Source organism: Typopeltis vanoorti, chromosome 23 (genome assembly GCF_054136105.1).
Source record: "Typopeltis vanoorti isolate ZY-2024b chromosome 23, IOZ_Tvanoo_1.0, whole genome shotgun sequence".
In the NCBI taxonomy this organism is placed as follows: Eukaryota; Metazoa; Arthropoda; class Arachnida; order Uropygi; family Thelyphonidae; genus Typopeltis; species Typopeltis vanoorti.
The window spans coordinates 8,706,785-8,722,018 of record NC_143571.1 but is presented as its reverse complement, the minus strand read 5'-3'; the positions used below and the strand labels follow the sequence as shown (position 1 = coordinate 8,722,018).

Below are 15,234 nucleotides of genomic sequence, written 5' to 3'. Positions count from 1 at the left end.
TGTTAGTTCTTGGGTGCAAGTTTTTAACACAATAGGTGGAATACCATCAGGGCCAGATGCCTTGTTTGTGTTCGGGTTATTAAGAATTCTTCAGATTTCTTTCTGGCAGAAGATTATGGGTGACATGGAATGAGCAGTTCTTGGTAGCGTGGGGGGGGGGTCTTTGCTCAGGTCATCAGTGTAAGAATTGGAAGAAATGAGTGATGCCAGTAAGTCAGCCTTGTCATTAGGTGAAGTTGTCACAGTACCATCCAAACGTGAGATTGGCAGCAACCTGAGTGGACAAAAGTTGCACTCAGTGGCCTTGGCAGTAAGCTCAATTGCCATTTGGACAGGAGATGAGTTTGCAGCATTTGACCCATTTGAAATCTGATTTGGATTTATTGATATTTTTTTTACAGCTGTTGCATAATACTTGTCAATAATATGAAAGAGTTTATCATCCTCATGACCCAAAAAAAAAAAAAAGTACTGGACAAATGCACAGCATAACAAACATTGTGATGTTGGCTTTTTCTTTTATTTTTTGATTTGAGGGGATTTTACTCTGTAAATATGCTCTATCAAGATAAACAACAGGGAAGTTTAGATTGTGGTTTGAAGACATTTACATGAAACAATTCAGAAAAATGAACAACATACAAAAATGTTTGTTCACAAAAATACAAACGTGAACGTTTTCTTCAAATTTAAAAGTGGATACTTTTTGATAATGCACTTATAACACAAAATTAGATTTTGTGTTATAAGTGCATAACACATACAAATAATACATCATAATTAATTTTTTGTTGTTGTTGCTGTTTTATAACTCTGCTCCTCAGTTTTCTTTCTGATATCCAACAATTAGTTAGCTGTCCAGTTTACATTCCACTACCTTGATATAATCTTTACATATCTTTAATGACCTGGTAGAATCTACTGTATGCTTTTCACTTGTGCTTTTAAGATTTTTCCATAACTTTACATATGTAGAAAATGAAATTTTAAGCTCATATTTGCATCCAACTTACTGGAACTTGTTTAATATGTTTTCTAAATCTTTTATCAACAGGATGCATACTGTTTCTCAAAAAAAAAATAAAATAAAATAAATAAATAAATAATAATAATACCATAGCCTTGAAGTTGCTCAGATTTGTTCATCATTTCTATGAACGTTGTATCTTGTGTTAAATTCTCTCCATCACTTTTCATTAGTATGCTAAGGAATTTCTTTCTAGGGGAAGCCAGTGTACAAATCTTTGATAAAATTGCTTCATCATTCCTAACTTAATGCCTGGTGGTGGTGGTGGTTTTGTAGTTCTCTTCAGACCCTTAGAAAGACCTGAGGTTTAAGTCCTGTAGGATGCAAGAAACCTTCACCAAAGCTTTTTGATTGAAGTGAATTAGTTGATTCTAGAAACTCTGGTTTTATATCCCACAAAACAGGCAAACCATCCAGAAGAACATACAAACAGTTGACATCCATAATGCATTATGCAGAGTAATTAAACATCCTATCAGTGCATTAATAAGGTTTTAAAGAGGCCAAGACTGTGACAGGCAATTAAGCCTAATGTGTGGAAAATGGGAAGTGCATCAGCATTTTTAGTCAATGCACTTCCCATTTTTAGCAATGGATATAATGGTGGATAACTCCTCAGAAACAAATGGATATAATGGATGGTATACTTAGCAATGGATGTAACGGTTGATAACTCCTCAGAAACAAAGCACAGCAATAAAATACCTATGTTGAAAGTTTTTTCATTTTGTTGTACTATAAATTAAAGGTGTCAAGAAGTTATATTCTTGGTTTAATCCTATGTCCAAGTGTAAGCAAACAAAGTTTGAGCATGAAGTAACTTCATGACTGGGCTTTATATACGAGGGTGGTCTGAAAAGTTCTCGGACTAACAATGAAAAAACAAATTTATAATTTCTAAATTATTTTTATTTTTCAACATAATCTCCCTTTAAGACTAATACATTTATTCCAGTGATGCTCCAGTGCCATCATCCCGTCCATGTAATGGTTCTCAGTAACATCTGCAAAATACTCCTCTACAGCTGCAATCACCTCTTGATACGAAGAAAAACACTGACCAGCGAGGAAGAGTTTTAGTTTTTGGAAAAGATAGAAGTCAGAGGGAGCCAGATCTGGGGAATAGGGTGGATGTTCCAACAATTCATAGTGCAGATCCTTTAATTTTCTCATTGCCAAAAACCTTTGTGTGCAAACCGGGTCTTTTCTCGCGAATTTTTTTGTCTAGTCTGGTTAAAAGATCGGAATAATATTCCCTGGTTATTGTTTTACCCTTTTCAAGATAATTAATAAACAAAATGCCTTTAGCATCCCAAAACACCGATGCCATGACGTTTCCTGCTGATGGAACTGACTTTGTCTTCTTTGGCATTGAACAACCGTGTCCACTGTTTTGACTGCTGTTTGAATTCTGGGTTATAATGGTGAATCCAAGTCTCATCCATAGTAATAAATCGACGCACAAAATCAGTTTTATTCTTATTAAAACGCTCGAACCACTGTTCAGAGATTTTCATGCGCGTGCACTTTTGATCTGCTGTGAGCAAGCGTGGCACCCATCTTGCGCAAAGCTTTTTCATTTGCAATTCTTCATTCAAAATATACCCTACATGTTCTTTTGAAATGTCTATAGTCTTAGCAATCTCATGCACTTTGAATCGCCGGTCATCCAATACCATATCGTGCATTTGAACAATGATTTCTGGTGTTGTTACACATTTTGGACGTCCTTCATGTGGATCATCTGCAAGGCTGGTACAACTATGTTTAAACTCAGCAGCCCATTTCTTAATTGTCAAAAATGAAGACGAAGAGTGTCCATAAACTTTTATGAACTTCGAATGAATTTCTTTTACAAAGAATTTTATAACTGCATGATACTCAATTTTATCTATTTCAAGGGATACAGACGACACTTTTGCTTCACAGTGGTATCTTGCTAATCCGAACTAATAAAAACCATGCTCGTTCGGATTAGCAAAAAGTTCGGATTAGAGAATTTAACCCCCAAGAGATAACAATAACTATCTTTTAAGACAAAAATAATCAGATTATAATGGCATGTCAATTTAATTCCATAAATAAATGAAGTAACTGATAGAAAAATACTTCTGCACTGTGATGTAAAACTTACAAAATAATACAGTACACGAGTTTATTTTAGTAAAAAAGATTAGTTTATATGTACCTGCATTGTTGAGGATTCTGATTTAATAAAATTTCATCGTTCAGTACATAACTTAATTTGCGTAAATAATATCACTTTTTTGTGCACAACACATAAAAGTTTCACAAAATAACACACAAAAGAAGTTTTTTTTATTTCTTTGTAAAAAGGTCACTGATTTTCTTTTGCTTCTTGGAAGCTAAACTTTTTCCGAATGCTTCTTCTCGGAGCTGCATTTTGTGGAATGACATATCATTCTGCTTAGCCCATTCATACACATATTAAAACTGTCAACTGCCTCTTCACGTTTTACTTTTTTTTCTTCGAGTTCTTTATCATCATCATCATCTTCTAATTCATTCTGTAGCGTCATATTTATAATTTCAGCATCTGATTGGATTTCGAATTCACTTTCGGTTCTACCTGTAATCCATTCTGTAGCATCTGTTTGTGAAATTTTAACATCTGGATTTATATTTTTAACCAAATTATGCACGTTTTGAATTTCCACTTTTTGTGTATCACCGTAGTTATAATATATTGTAATAATAATAAAATAAATAATAATAGTTAAAATAATAATTATTAAATAAAATAATAGTATACACAAAATGATACGTAATAAATAAAACTTTTTTTCTTTCAAACCACAGTTCGGATTACTGGAGGGTTCGGACTAAAGAGGTTCGGATTAGCGAGATACCACTGTATGATAGAAAGACTTGCAATTTTACATGGATGCCTATGACTGATGTTCCAACTTAGAAAAAGAAAACCGTGCCGATAGTGTTGCCATCTATGGTCAAGGCCGAGAACTTTTCAGACCACCCTCATAGAAGCTCGTGACTTCACATCAGTTACCTTAGTATTCCCTAATGCAATGCAGATATTCTTACAGACAAGTATAATGCTATGCATTATGGGAAGGGCCACTACTCAGACTGGTTTTGACTTTTATTGAGGTCTCATCAGTTGGAGCCAGATCCAGAAATTTAAATTAAAATTCCAAAATTCCATAGCATTATACTTGCCTGTAAGGATGTGTGCATTGCATTATGGGATGCTAAGGCAATTGCTGTGAGGTCATAAACCTCTGTATACAAGTAGCCCAGTCATGAAGTTATTTCATGCACAAACTCTGTTTGCTTACATTTGAATAAAGAATTAAACCAAGAATATAATTTCTTGGCTTCTTTAATTTATAGAAATACCCATGAGATTGTAGAGCACTGTCTTGCTCTTGTAAAACACCCTACTTAGGATAAATAGAATTAGTCACAGAATAGAGGACAAATCAACATCATCATGGCATACTCTTGGAAAACAACATACAGTCCAACATGAATAATATGGCAGTTGCATAGAATCTTCATAAATACAAAGACACAGTCTGGAGGTTAAAGAAATCCTATAAACTAAGGAAAAATATAAATAGGAATTTCATCTTTACTCTCTTGCAAATCAACTTGTAATAGAGACAATCTAATGTGTATGCTATCCTACAGTTATGATTTTTGATTTGTTATCTTAAATTGTAAATATCCTTTATCTGAAAACAGATACTATGCTGCCTGGAAAGCAAACTGCAGCAAATCAGGCCTTTGAATTAATTTTAAATTATGTACTTTGTTATATAGTTTAAACCATAATAAGAATTACAGAAAATGTAGAGACACTATAAAAAGTTCAAAGGAAAACATACATACATACATTATTCTTTACACTGCTAGAGAATTTTGTATGCCAATCCCTAGTATTCACCTCTTCCCTTTTGTATATTCTCCCTGTTAAAATACTTTTACTTTGTCTTGATTCCCACATTAGGCAACTTGGTTGGAATGTTGGAGATCACCTCCTTTCCTTGTATTCCTTCCTTCCATAGCCATTATGATACATATAATCAAGCATGTCATATGGCACATTTTAGTTCATTCACTGCTTGCTTATTTTACAGAAGTATTACATCTTATTGGTTTAAAGCTAGTATCTTAAAATCAAACCCTGTTTTATACATGTATAAATTATTTATGTATATATGTAAACAGAAAGACACATGCTTGTATAATTATATATGCTTTACGTGATACATTTGTAGGTTGTTACTTTGTGGTATAGATCACCAGAAGTTTTACTTCAATCCAGTTATGCTACATCAGTGGATATATGGAGCTGTGGCTGCATTTTCGCTGAGCTGTATAGGAGAAAGTTAGTTTCGTATTTAAGTTTATATTCATATTTTTAAGGTATTGGCATTATATATTATTCAAACTGTTGTATAGATCATTAGGAGTCTCTCTCTCTCTTTTTCCTTCCCGTGACCTGAATTTTGACCAGAATCTAAAGAGAAGAAAAGGGGTGGGGGGTGGGGGGGAAGAGGAGAGAGAGCAAAACATAAGTACAGAAAATATAAAATTTACTTGCTATATTTTTTCTTCTAATTTTTCCAAGTTTTGTGCTTCTTTCACTACTGTGCACAAACACTTAAATTAAAAAACTACATTATATGCATTTGAATAGTGGATTATCTGATCCTTCAGGATCCAGTGAGATAACTGCAGGGTTAGATAAAGTTCATTACTCTTAGTGTCTTTGGGTGTATTTTTATGGTGAATAACATTTGTATTTGCAGACATATGTGACAAACTGTAATACAACATCAAATAAGCAAATACACGCAGAAATAAATCTTGACTTTGTATGACCCCAGTTTTCTTTAATGATTTGCAAGTTTATGTAATAAAAGTTGTTGCTTTAAATGAAAAAAAAGAGAATACATAAAAGTATAGTATTTAATGAAACAAATACAAAAAAATAAAAATTAACATTGGGAACATGATGATAAAAATGCCAGCAGGATAACACAAGTGTGGTATTTACCAGTGGTAGCCCGTACATAAGCACTTCAACATCCCCAAAGAAAAAAATGAAAAAATTAAATTTTGCGTTTATAAATAATAACAATGCTTACAACATTATATAAATGCCATACAACATGTTAAAGGTTACAGCTTATATTTTGACATTGATTGAATAGTTAATAATTGGAATTGTTCTATTAGATTACGAAACAAATGCACTGCGATCTAACGCCAACATTTGTTTGCGCTTGTCATTGCATGTTACGTCATTCCCACACTGCTCAAACGGCAGTGTATCTTTAGTATGCTTACGTGCGTTATTTCTGTTAGATATGAAACATTTATTATTGGTGCGTGTGCATGGTGAACTATTTTTTGTAAATCTTATTTTATTTTGTTAAAATAATATATATTTATTTATTATAGATACGAGTCTGAATTATGACGAGTGTCACTGTTGAAAATGTGAAAAGAATTATATTTTTTATAATTCTTTTCATATTTTGTTTGTTTTCATTTGTTTCTTGTAACGATAATTGCGATCTAATGCCGATATTTGTTTATGCTTGCATGTTACGTCATACACTGCCATTTGAGCAGTGTATCATATGCTTCCACGTGTTCTGTGAGATATGAAACGTTTATTATTGGTGCACGTTCGTGGTGAACTATTTTTTGTAAATCTTATTTTATTTTGTTAAAATAATAATTATTTATTTATTATAGATACAAGGCTGAATTATGACAAGTGTCACTGTTGAAAATATGAAAATAATTATATTTTTTCAATTATGGTTACACGAAACAAATGCACTGCGATCTAACGCCAATATTTTTTGCGCTTGTCATTGCTATTGATACGAAACTTTTATTATTGGTGTTTGTTTGTGGTGAGGATGAAATATTTTTAATAAAGCAATTTTTAATGTGCAAATTTATTTATTAATAAATTCGTTACTGATTAGGAAAAAAATTTATTTTATATATATTTTTTTTTTTATGCAGCACCCCCACTTTACTAAATTATTTACTAAACTCATACAAAAAAAAAAAAATGAATTGCACCAATAGTTTCGATATTCATGCTTATCACAAAATTCTCCTGTTTTATGGAATAGAACACCATATATTTAACATCTCATTAATTTCTTAGACAAAGGCCTTATAAACATTGTTTTCTATGTCTTTTATTTCTGGTATTTGATGCATGTTAAACATGAGATTCAACTTGAATGTAATGTTTGTGAGACATAAGCACCCCAGACAGTGCTTGCATACAAAATCTTCTTCCTGTCATGGATTTTAGGCCAAGTGGTCTGTTTCAGTCTCAATGTCATTGCTTTCTTCCAATTCTTCTTTTTCCATTTATTTTATATCCAGAGAAGTTATTTTTATCTTTACTTTTGATATTCTTGTATTATATTGTTCTGAAATTTCATTTAACAATTTTACTGATCTCTGTAGATTATCTTCTGATGTATCTAATACAATTTGATTCTTCCAATGCTATAATTTTATTTATATATACATTAAAAAGTAGACAAGATAGGATACATCCTTGCTGTACTCCTCTTGATATATCTTTCCTTTATCCAAGTGTAAGCAAACAAAGTTTGCGCCTGAAGTATCTTCAGGACTGGGTGACTCCTGGCAAAGGTGGACTAAGTTCTCATCACTTTCCTTAGTATCCCATAATGCAAAGCACATCTCCTTGTAGACATGTATAATGCTATGCATTATGGCAAGGGTCACTACCCATACCGGTTTTGACCTTTATTGAGGTCTCTTCTTATCATAATCCTCATAATAATACAAAAACTAATCTACATATAAAAATGTGGATAAAAAGGCAAAAATTACAGGTTGATCAAGTCATACAAATAAGCATTTAGACTTTACATATCATTTATATATATATATATATATATATATTTGAAAAAAAATATATTCAGGAAACGATACTACATGGACCTCTGTTATGCAGATTAGTACAAAAGGGGGGATGGATATTGACATTGGTTATGTGGATAAGAAGGTGGCTGAGGGACAGATATCAAAAAGTGGTATATGCAAGAGCAGAATCAGGAGAAAGCAGGTAACTAGTGGTGTGCTGCAAGGTTCTGTGCTAGCACTACTGCTGTTTAATTTGTACATAAATAATAAAGGAAATAATCTGAAAGGAAATATTTAGTTGTTTACTGATGATGCAAAATTGGGTAGAGTAATAGTTAATCAGAGTGAGTGGAGACCTTGCAGTATGATTTAAATAGGCTGTCAGTGACTATTGGCAAAAGAGATAATAGGTGTCAATTTAATGTGGAGAAATGCATTTTGGGATCAATCAAAAAAATCAAGCTTAGTGCCACATTGATGGAACTGTACTTCAAGAAATGGATGAAGCTAAGGATTTGGGGTGATAGTAGATAGAGATTTGAAGTTTAGTGAGCATATTGCTAAGGTTGCCAAAGTAGCTCATAAGATTACTTGGCTATTGGAGAACATGCTAACAAGTAGATATAAGGAAGTCATAATCTTTCTGTTTAAGGGATTAATATGTCCACATTTAGATTACTGTGCTCAGATCTGGTCTCCTGAGTTTTTTGGGGAAGTAGTGGTGGAGAGGATTCAGAAGCGAGCAACCAACTTGGTGAGTTTTAAAAAATTAAAGATGCCAAGAAATTATATTTTTGGTTTAATCTTTTATCCAAGTGTAAGCAAACAAAGTTTGTGCATGAAATGTTTTCACGACTGTGCTACTTATAGTAGAGATACCCATAATAAAAAAAAAGTAAGCACATTATGAGAAGTGATCTCTGCTTAAGAAACTATGCTATACCTTGCTCAGTAAATTATTACTGTTAAAAATATCCTGAGTACAATTCCTTTAATTTTTTAATTACTTTGTCTATACTATTAAGAAGACTTATGGTGTTCAAAGCTCCACTTTATGCAATAAATCAGCCTTTTGAATTGGAATAACCCTTGCAAATTCTTAATCAGTGAAGGCACTTTTCCTGGTTTCAGTGATTTATTGCAGATGATGAAAAGTAGTTTGATTAACTTGTGCATATAACTTTTTACTGTTAATGTATCATTCTCTACATCCTACTTATCAATTGCCAAGTGATTTAAGAAATGCATACAGTTTCATCTTCCTGTTTGAAATTTTACCATGATACTCTCTTATTATTTCTCCTATTAGTCTTAATCTCCCTTCTATCAAATAGTGACTGCCACAGAAGGGTTCTGAGTAATAAATATAGTCCGTAAGTAATTCTTAACAGAAGGATTACTGACTGGAGAATGAAATAAATGATAACAAATGATAGCTGATGAACTGCAGCCAAGGAGAATTGAAGTTGTATCGCAGGATAGTGAAAGGAGCTCATTTGAGGCTATTTGGTGTGAGATTGAGACTGGCAGAATAAAATATACAGTTGGTTGCTGCTATAGACCAGGTGATGGAATAGATGGTGGAGATAGTATGCATAGGGAAATTGATGAAATGAGTGGAAGGAGGGTAATTATTATGGGGGATTTCAACTATGGTAACATTGATTGGAAGGAGGAGAGGACACATGTGAGGAAGGAAAAGGATTTTATTCAATTATTAAGGGATAACTATCTGAGACAGCATGTAATTGAAAATACTAGGGGTGTGAGAGTGCTTGACCTGGTAATAGCATCTGAGAATTTGACTGTAATGAATATGACCATGTTGCCACCTATTGGTGAGAGTGATCATAAGGTCTTGACCTGGGAAGTGGCTAAAGGTGTGGAATTTTCGATTAAGACAGGGTATATGTGGAATTACCATGCTGGCAAGTATGACAAGTTTAGGAGATTGCTTGGATCAGTGCCATGGCATGTACAACTGCAAGGGCTGGACGTCGATAGAGCATGGGAAGTGGTCAAGGAGCATTTACAGGAGGTAATGGCTGATTGTATACCTAGGGTCCGAATAGTAAAACAAGTAGGGGTTAAATGGATGAATAACACCATTAAGCTTGAGCTGCAAAAAAAGAAACAACTGTGGAGGGAATTTAAAGAAAGGGGTGACCTGCAGGCACACGAACGGTATAAAGTGCAGGCCAGAGAGGTAACGAGTGTGGTAAAAAAAGCAAAAGCGGATTATGAAAGGAAACTAGCTTTGCAAGCAAAAGAGAATCCCAAACAGTTCTTTCAATATGCTGCAAGCAAGAAAAAAACTGTACACAGCAAAATGATTTTAAGGAATGACGATGGTAAGGAGGTCACTGAATCAGTCGATATAGTGGAGTTACTGAGCGTGCACTTTGCAAAAGCATATCATCCAGGTGGTGACATTGAAAAAATGAAGGAACCATTAGTTTATATGGGAATAGTGATGAATGAAGTGGAGGTGACTAGTCTATTACAGAACCTTAATATGAACACATCTGTGGGATTGGATGGTATACCAGCACGGGTCTTGTGTGAAGCGGCTAAAGAATTATCAGTACCCTTGACCATGTTGTTTAATCTGAGTCTCAGGTCTGGTTTAGTCCCGAAGGTGTGGAAAGAGGGGAAAATAGTTTCACTGCATAAAGGAGGATCCAAGACTACGGTTGCAAATTACCGACCGATATCAGCATATCAGGAGTCGTTGTCAAGGTCTTAGAGAAAGTAGTCAAGGGAAAAATACAGGAATGGATTGATGAAAATGAGATACTGTACAGGGGACAGCATGGCTTTGTGAAGGGTAGATCATGCTTCAGTAACTTGCTCAAGTTTTATAACAAGGTGACGGCTGAACTGGATAAGGGAAATGGGTTTACAGTGATACTGCTGGACCTGGCAAAGGCGTTTGACAGGATACCACATGGAATACTAATCCGTAAACTACAACATATGGGAATGGATATAGGATTGGTGAGATGGATAGGTGGTTGGTTGATGGAGAGATATCAGAGAGTAGTTTATTCAGGAGTAGAGTCCAAAAGATGGCCTGTGATTAGTGGTGTGCCACAGGGTTCTGTTCTTGGACCACTGCTGTTTAATCTGTTCATTAACGATATAGGGAAGGATCTAAGTGGAACAATTCATTTGTTCGCTGATGATGCAAAGTTGGGTAGGGCAATAGTGAATGCAGATGTCAAAGTCTTGCAGGATGACTTAGATAGATTGGAGTTCTGGGCTAAGGAGAATGGATGTCAATTTAATGTGACAAAATGTAAGGTTATGCATTTTGGGGTGAAAAGATTAGCAGCAGTATACCACATTGGTGGAACTGTACTCCAAGAGATTGATGAGGCCAGGGACTTGGGAGCGTTGGTGGATAGGGAGATGAAGTTTAGGGGGCACATTGCAAAAGTAGCTAAATCAGCTCATCAACTCACTTGGTTGTTGAAAAATACCTTGACGAGCAGAGACAAGCAAGTTATTGTACCTCTGTACCGAGCCTTGATAAGACCTCATCTCGACTACTGTGCCCAGATTTGGTCACCTCGGTTCCTTCTTGATGGGGAGGAGGTGGAGAGGATCCAGAGGCGAGTGACTAAGATGATAACAGGTCTATGGAATGAACCATATGAGAACAGGTTGAAGATTTGTGGGTTGTAGAAACTAGTTGATAGGTGGAGGAGGGGAGATATGATTGAGACATTCAAATTGCTAAAGGGATTCTATAGGATTAATTCAGAGGATATTTTTGAGATCAGGACTGGTGGTAGGAGAACTAGGGGACACCTATGGAAGCTGGGCAAGAGTGTGGTTAGCAGGGTTGTTAGAGCTGGGTTCTTTACTTTTAGAGTGGTAAATGAGTGGAATAAGCTGCCAGAGTCTGTTGTGGGTGCTATGACGGTGAACGAGTTCAAGACAAGGTATGATAGATACTGTGAGAATGTAATCGCATAGTTGTGTGGACATGATGTTTAGGGCCTCCCTCGATGAGTCTAAGGACTCCTGGAGTCGCCCGAAATAATAATAATAATACTATGGGTATTAAATTTTTGAAGTAACCAATTTCATGATAGTTAGCTAAAGAAATGTATTATTAAATACAATATCTTAATCCCTCTATCTGGTTCACATATGTTTCTTTTGCTAACTGTGTCATAAGCAGGCTTATAATAGTATCACTACTTCCTCCACTATGACATATGGGGGGGGCTGAAACATTCTAATAAACATCTAGAACAAAAGTGATATTAAAGCAACTAATATAACCACAAGAAAGAACATTCTTAAAATCCTTTTACTCCCACTTTTCATCAAATTGTAATAATTTGTTATTTTTCTTTTAGGATATATAAGAAGACATGTCAGAGGTTTTGAAGAAATTCAATGACACAGAGATGCAGGCCATCATCAAGTTTTTCATGCTGCAAGAAAAGTCTGCAATTGAGCTTCATCAAACTTTGTGTGAGACCCTAGGAGACTGTGTCCCATCATAGTGAGCAGTTGTTAGATGGGTGGCCAAGTTTAAAACTGAGCATCCTAAGACAACAGAAGCTCCACAGCCAAAGAAGTTCCGAACCCAAACGACTTTTGGGATATGGATGTGTAATCCTTACCAAGTACCTCAAAAAAGGTGAAACTGTTACAGCAGCAGTTTATTCAACACCTCTGAAGGAACTGAAGGAAAAATCCCATGAGAAACTGAACTGAGGCATGCTGCTTTCGCAGGACTACTCACTTGCTTACACCGCTCATGAAACCCAACAGACAATACACAACTTGGACTTTCAGTGTCTACCTCACCCATCCACCCTATTCGCTAGACCTGGCCCCATCTGACTATTTTCTCCCAAATTTAAAGAAACACTTGACAGAAACAAAATTTACCACAGATGATGAAGTCATATCTGCAGCTGAAGACTGGTTTGTGCAACAAGGGAAAGACTTTTTTTCTTAGAGGATTGTAAATGATGCAGCAGCATTCTAACAAGTATATAACACTTCATGGGAAATATGTAGAATAATGTTTAAGTGACATGGTTCTACCTCAGTTCCTTCATGGTTATTATTACAACTTTTCAGCACACTCTCATATATCCTCAACTGCACAGATTCATACTTGCATGCCACACTGTCTCAAACTCAAATTAACTTCATCATGGTATAATAGTAATCAATTGAGAACAGCCATGATTGTGAATGAGTCAGTAAGAAAATTGTGCAGGAGGAAAGAAAGATGTTTGGAGTGAGTTTGATAGATGAAAGAAGTTATATATATATATATATATATATATATATATATATATACAGGTAACCCTCGTATAACGCGGTTTTGATACAACGCGGTCTAAAATTGTAGTAACCCTTGTTGAACACAGTACTTATACAACACGGTTCCGATAAAAACACAGTCTACAAATTGTAGTAACCCTTTATCTTTTCATATGTTTTTCATCGCTCGACTTAAAAATCAAATTTTATCTTCGTTAAATTTGTGCCTGCCTGTATCCCGCATGTAATTATAAGTAGCGAATTTATGTTAGGGGAAATACCCTTTAGCACGCATCTACCTCAAGTGTTTACCATATAAAACGTTTATTATTGAAAATTGTCGTCATTTCTGCCAGGAAAGCGCATTAAAAATCATAAGTGTATTCATCTCAAGCTGAGCACTTTATTTTCTGGTGAGTTACATACAATATGTAATGCTTGCTTTTTTGTGTAAAAAATTATTTTTATAGTAATGGGCCACAAACTGCAACGAAAGGGAAAAACCAACATTGAAAACAAAATTAATTTCTATCGAAGAAAAATATTCAAAATCTTGAATCAGTTGAAAAATGGAAAAAAAACCAGGAGTTTTTGCAGAGACTTTGAATTTAAACCTGAATTAAATAAAAATATTTTTTTTGTTGGATATGTCATTGTTGTTTATATAATTTAAAAAAAAAAAGCTGATTTCGGAACATAACCCTACTTTTTCTATGTGATCTGAGACTTGCCTAACGCGATTTATATAACACGGCATTTCTGCAGAACTTAACATCCACGTTATACGAGGGTTACCTGTACTTAGTTTTAAATGGTTAGTAATTCATTATTCCGCTAATCAGACTTCAATCACACCTCTCATTCCCCGAATGATAACAAGAGCAAGCGTGAATTTCAAGACCAGCATTCGCCCCTGAAGCTCTGCAATTTATATTTTTTCAACTGCTCTGCATAACTAACATTCCAGAATCCTGATGTCACTTTGGTCTTTCATCTCTAGATGGTCTTTAGTGTTTCTACATCACTATGAAAACTGAGTGATCAAATGTGAGCCTAATAATGCATGTGTGGCCTGACCAATGGCTTATATAGAGGCACCCTCCTTATCCCACACAGCAGTGTACTTTTTATTATATCATAGCAGCAGTATGATGTGCAGTCTTTGCAACACTTGCAGTGCGAACTTAGTACACTGTCAACCATCACTCCAAGATGGTTGAAGATCTTAAATCTCATCCACTTCCTGAAGCATAACTTGACTGTTATCATATAATCTATATAATAGTGTGAAGATAACATGCACCATTATTTTATACAGAGCACCAAACTATTTTTTAGTATTCCTTCAGTTCTAACTGGTGGCTTTCAATTTAAAGTATAAGCTATATACATTATTAAACTTCTCATATATAATCCCAAGGAGTGCAAAATACTATGATAGTGCTGCATAAAAGTTTATATTACCAATTTCCTATTAACAATTTTCCTCCAAATTATTCTGTCATCTCTCAAGACTGACTGATATTGTTAGAGCCTATATTTCGTTTTAAGTCTCTTCTAGTGCATTCTGGATCTTTCTTTGTTTTTTCCTGCAATTTTGGCATCAAATGCTTTGCTAATCTTTTTTTCTCCCATAAAAAGGAAGATATTAAGAATATCTTCCTTTTTAATATGATTCTGTCATTGATGCCATTTATTTACTCCTCTAATTTTTTTAAGAATTCTCATATCTGTTTTATTTCTAACCAATTCTTAGATTCATAAGTTAACATTGCTTTTAACAGTCTCTTATACAGTTTGTTTGAGGGTCTTCATATAAAACTTTTACACTTACCTCTCAACCATACCACTTTTGCTCATTCCATTGTCTTTATTCATATTTCATTTCCATACTTATCATCTTCATTCATTCATTCATTTCACTAAAATTGTGTTTGAACAAGTAAAATATTTCAGCTGTTATTATTATGGTTATATGATGATATATTTGCAAT

General features: G+C 34.5%; 1 protein-coding gene across 5 annotated transcripts in view; it reads left to right on the top strand.

Annotated features, from left to right (window-relative positions):
- The window catches only part of LOC150093607 (cyclin-dependent kinase 4-like), a 358,246-nt gene that overhangs the window by 300,310 nt on the left and 42,702 nt on the right, over positions 1 to 15,234 (top strand). For all 5 annotated transcript variants that reach the window (XM_090412879.1, XM_090412878.1, XM_090412877.1 and 2 more), the window contains one exon: positions 5,290 to 5,399. In XM_090412879.1, the coding sequence (XP_090269005.1) occupies positions 5,290 to 5,399 (110 nt within the window). The remainder of the gene's footprint in view (positions 1 to 5,289; positions 5,400 to 15,234) is intronic.